Source organism: Nematocida minor (genome assembly GCF_024244105.1).
Source record: "Nematocida minor strain JUm1510 chromosome Unknown 7787, whole genome shotgun sequence".
NCBI classification, from domain to species: domain Eukaryota; kingdom Fungi; phylum Microsporidia; genus Nematocida; species Nematocida minor.
The window spans coordinates 1-3883 of NW_026250318.1; the positions used below are offsets into that span (position 1 = coordinate 1).

At 36.3% G+C, this 3883-nt stretch overlaps 3 protein-coding genes across 3 annotated transcripts; 2 read left to right on the top strand and 1 right to left on the bottom strand.

Annotated features, from left to right (window-relative positions):
• Positions 1-330, bottom strand: NEMIN01_2466 (uncharacterized protein; the record flags this gene model as incomplete). Its single annotated transcript, XM_051478408.1, has 1 exon — positions 1-330. A coding segment is annotated over one exon (330 nt), but the record flags the coding sequence as incomplete, so codon positions are not given.
• Positions 331-701: 371 nt separating this feature from the next.
• Positions 702-2093, top strand: NEMIN01_2467 (exosome complex exonuclease RRP6; the record flags this gene model as incomplete). Its single annotated transcript, XM_051478409.1, has 1 exon — positions 702-2093. The coding sequence occupies one exon, from the start codon at positions 702-704 to the stop codon at positions 2091-2093; it is 1392 nt and encodes a 463-aa protein (XP_051334369.1).
• Positions 2094-2431: 338 nt separating this feature from the next.
• Positions 2432-2773, top strand: NEMIN01_2468 (uncharacterized protein; the record flags this gene model as incomplete). The annotated part of the gene is made up of 1 exon (XM_051478410.1): positions 2432-2773. One exon carries the CDS (start codon positions 2432-2434, stop codon positions 2771-2773), a length of 342 nt encoding a protein of 113 aa, XP_051334370.1.
• Positions 2774-3883: the final 1110 nt, after the last annotated feature.

Genomic DNA, 3883 nt, shown 5'->3' on the forward strand with positions numbered 1-3883 from the left:
TAAGTCTTTGAGCAGCTTAAAATCTGTTTTAATAGACTCTAAATCGTCTTTTATTTCTGGCATAATTTCTTTTCCTTTCTCTATGTAATCACCAGCATTAAAATTTAATCCCATTTTCTCAGAGTTGACAATAGACTCTGCTCTCTCAAGAAACTCTGCACGAATTTTAACTTGTTCATCGATATAGCTTATCTTTTTGTTCCAAAAGTGTTCTATATTATACCAATGTTCATACCTGTCCTCTGGCAAGCATCTGGCCACTTGTAAATAAGCCAGAGCAACTGCTCCTATGATCAGTACTTGTTTCAGGAGTATCTTTCGCGAGATCATAATAAAATTAAAATATTTTCTGGTTATATTTTCGTTTTTATTTCTAGAAAGAAGTTCATAGTACTTCTTTAGTCTCTGCGGTCTGTGGCTTATACACAAACATTATAGCTATTGATCTGCTGATTGAATTTATTACACTGTAAAGATATTCTTCATCTACTTTTCATTTTGTTCTTTGACTTACTTTTACCCTCTGTTTCTTCTCTAGATCTATTTTTATCTATCAGCTGCCATTCCAAAATAAAATGGAAGCCAAGTTGTTCCATGTTAACCCGAGAATAATTTATTTTCATTCCCGGCTTTATTCGAAATTAAAATTAATATGATACTTTTCTCTCTCTTCCTATTTATTCGCAAAAAAAGAATTATTTATGTTTCTTACACAGGCCACAGACAGACTCTCCAAGACACTTACTAAATACAGCAGCATAATCCAGCAGGAAAAGCTGATTATACCAGAAAATGAGCTCAGAGAAAAAACAGAGCACTGCAGACAGTTAATACAAGAAATAGAAAACACTCTGCAAACTGACTCCTTCTCTCTTTTGCAAGAAGTGGAAAATATTTGCGAAGACATCCACAAAGTATGCGCCAACTTGAAAATAACGGAAGAAAGCATTCTTCCCCCGCAGAAAACCATTCTTCTGAAAATAGAAAATAAAAACTTCATTCTCTCCAAGAACATCCCCAGGCCGCAGATCAACTTCAAAGACAGAAGAAGGAATAATTATTCGGTAGAAGAAACAAAAACAACGGAAAAACACACACTGCCTGCAGAAATTCCATTAAATCAGGGTAGCACTGCTGAAAGTGACGAAACATTTAGAAACACGCTCTCTTTCCTGCACTCTTCCCTTCTCTCTCTCCATGAAACACCAGAGAAAAAGAATGTACAGTACATTTCCACCGAGGAAGACTGCAAGATGGCAAATAGTCTGATATTGCAGCAGAACGTGATCGGAGTAGATGCGAAGAAGCACACCTTCAGGAGCTACAATGGATTTACGTGCTACATCCAAGTGTCTACACATGATTCCATCTTTCTCTTCGATATGATAGCACTTCGTAACCACTCTAAACTGCTGACTTTCTGGGACGTAGAGAGCATTGTAAAAGTATTCTACAAAGAGAAAAAGAAAACAGAATGGCTGAGAAAAGATTTAAAGTACACAATAAAAAGCACAGTGGACATTATGAACATGCACGGGATGCCTGCGCACATAAACAGCTTGCACTCGGCTATTTGCGAAATAACTGGAAATATCGTCAAAAAACAGTTTCATTTGGTCGACTGGAGATACAAGCCTATATCCCAGGAGATACTCAGTGAGTTGGAGACAGGAGTTGGATACCTCTTGGAAATCGCAGCAGAACTCGCTAGAAATACGACACAAGAGGAGTTTGTTGATAAGTACAGGAATACATGCGAAGAGGAGAAGACAAAAACAGACCCAGAGGAATTCTGCAATAAATACGGCGTGGAAATGAATGAGTCGTTTTTGAAAATATTCCTGCTCCGAGACTTCATCGCAAAAGAAGAGGACGAGAGCCCGCAGTTCCTCATGACTGACAGACAGCTGGCTATGTTCATAAAAACACAGCCCGCATCGCCAGAAGACGTATTCAAAGTGTTTCCAAACATCAGCCCGCTCTTCAAGGCAAACCTGAACAACTTCCTGAATCTTCTGAAGATAAAAACAAAACCAACGTCTTTCAATATGACCGCGCTCAAGGAAAGCCATGTTTCGCACAAAAAACAGTAGCCACACCATCTAGAGAATAATTAAGTGACAGCAAAACAGCAGCAGGAATAGACAATATATCACTATCTTTCCTGGTACATCAAATGCTCTCTATCGGGTACTTAATGTCCATCTATCGTTTGATTTTGCTGTGTTTTAATTTAACTTTGCATTGCTAATAACAATATAGAACTCAAATAAAAGTAAAAAGTAAATTTGCTACTCTGATCAGATATTATTGATTATTCTCTGCACATAAAAATAAATTAGAAGTAAAAACCTCAATAAACAGAGAGCTCAGTGCAGGAACATCTAACTATATCTATAGCCAGCCCAACTCTGCACCAAACTTCTTCAGAATGCCAAGAAGATCCACACCCATCCCTATCCCCAAAAATAAAAATAACAAATACAACTACGGCTCAGTAGAAAAAGAAAGAAATGAACAGCCTAATAAAACAACAATTCGAGGTATAAATGATGCCTATTTAGATCTAAAAGCAGACGAAATAGAAGATTATCCTACTTTTAGTTATATCCCCTCCCGAGAAGGAAGAACAAAAAAATTTATAAAACGCATGATAAAATCAAAGCTACTATATTGTGGTATTCTTATAGCACTTGTTACAGCTGTTATCTTAAGATACACAGTTCTAGAGAGCAAAAACAAAAACACTCTCAATAAAACAGCTGGCCGATAAATTGTTGTTATTCTTGTAACTGTCATCTGATGGATGGTTTATTTTCCTTCTCAAGATTAATTAACGAACTATCTCAAGATATTTGCTACAATATAGCATGTATAGCATTGCATCATCTGATAGAATGCTCTGTAAAAAGAATAATTTATTTTTAGAATTGTCTAGGAATGAACACCGCAGGAGCAAGCATAGCAACAAGTTCAACCCATATAAACGATAAAGACTATGTGCTAGATATGGACGCGTCTAAATTAAAAGAAAAAAAAGATAACGAATTCCTTATAGAAGAAAAACATAGACTGAAATTCGTAATAGGTGCAGTGGTAGTGGCTCTAGTATTTGTGCTAATATTTCAAGAAAATCTTCTGTCGCCAAGAATAAGAGTGTCCAAATATTAACCAATAAATGATACAAAAGATGAACCATTTTCACACTGGCCAAGAAGTAGAGCATTTGTAATCAACAGCAGTAGCAGATAGGGCATCAAAATAATCAATAAAAACTACTTAATATTCAAAGATAGGACAGCAAGCTAGAAGCATAATTAAAATTAAAACTGAAAGTAGTTCTAACTGTCTTGTAATACTTACTAGCTTTGCCACTACTACAGAGCAAGATGACTGTTCTACTATCCTCTATTTTTACAAGACCTATTTTCTATTTCACTGTTTGATTTGTTTATTTCTTCTTTCGTCCTCTGTTTTTCTACTACTTCTTCTGTTTTTCTTTCTAACCATTTCTTCCAGCAATGATTTTTCATTCACTCTACTTCCATGGCTATCTTAATGATCTTCTGAATAATTAAGAGCACTATTGATAAATCATTCTCTGAAAAGCATAAATACGCCTTGCCACTTAGCACAGCATGTGGAACATGGTGCACTTGGTAAAGCCAGTAAGCGACCTTCTGAGGAAACAGAGGAGGCCAAGGACTGAGGCGCAGGTAAGAATGATAAATGGCGAAAGTCCAAATGGAGTTACATTTCATGAGACAGAAAGCAATGGAGACGGCCTTGGAAAGTGTTCTACAAGACTCTATAGCTGTTTTCTGTTTCTTGTCGTAATTATTCTTATAGCTTTTGCAGGATTGATTTTGTTCTACATAGTTTT